Raw genomic sequence first — 723 nt, forward strand, 5'->3', positions numbered from 1 at the left:
TATTGAGAATTGAGATATTTGAAAATTTGGGAATATAGAAATTTCAGAGTTTGAGAATTTGAATATTTTAAAAATTGGAGAATTTGAAAATTTGGGTATTTTGAAATTGGGGAATTAAAAAATTTGAAAATTCAAACTTCGTAAAGAAACGTTTCACACCGCTACCATCTCTAGCGTACATCTCCTAGAAAAGCACGTTTCCCCCCATCTCCATCCTACACTGAATTATTTATACCCTGGTCCATATTTTCGTGGTTCGACGGGGGTGTCCATAAACTGTGGCGGAACGTCAACGTCCATCTTGACTCTCCCCGGGTGATATAATAGCCGCGAACGGCGGAACGCACGGGTCCTTATTGTTCGATAGATTTATTGAACTTACCTGATATGAGCACCAACACAATCCACATGATCCCCACCAGGCTCTTCATCATGTCATTGTGTCACGTCCAACTCATTTCTTCTCGCCTTCGTGCTCTCCGGACCCTTCAGTTCTAGCACTGAAACACAGAAAACGTTTCCTCGATTAACTACCACCGATAAGCCTCTACTAACTACTTACAATTAAACACATTTCCCACCGATGATCTATCTATCCATTCGCCATTCTCGTCTCACACAGACAAAAATTAACATCGAAGATTTGTTCACACTTCCAAAAAAAGAAGAAAATGTCGCAAATCGTATCTCTCCCAAAATTATACTTTTTGATTAATCGTTTCG

At 39.6% G+C, this 723-nt stretch overlaps 1 protein-coding gene across 2 annotated transcripts in view; it reads right to left on the reverse strand.

The window, feature by feature from the left end:
• LOC108576385 (acetylcholine receptor subunit alpha-like) overlaps positions 1–434 on the reverse strand; it is a 34,136-nt gene extending 33,702 nt beyond the window's left edge. For both annotated transcript variants that reach the window (XM_017939360.1, XM_017939359.1), the window contains exon 1: positions 383–434. In XM_017939360.1, coding sequence (XP_017794849.1) covers positions 383–434 — 52 coding nt within the window. The remainder of the gene's footprint in view (positions 1–382) is intronic.
• Positions 435–723: the final 289 nt, after the last annotated feature.

This window comes from Habropoda laboriosa, unplaced genomic scaffold, assembly GCF_001263275.1.
Source record: "Habropoda laboriosa isolate 0110345459 unplaced genomic scaffold, ASM126327v1 scaffold291, whole genome shotgun sequence".
In the NCBI taxonomy this organism is placed as follows: Eukaryota; Metazoa; Arthropoda; class Insecta; order Hymenoptera; family Apidae; genus Habropoda; species Habropoda laboriosa.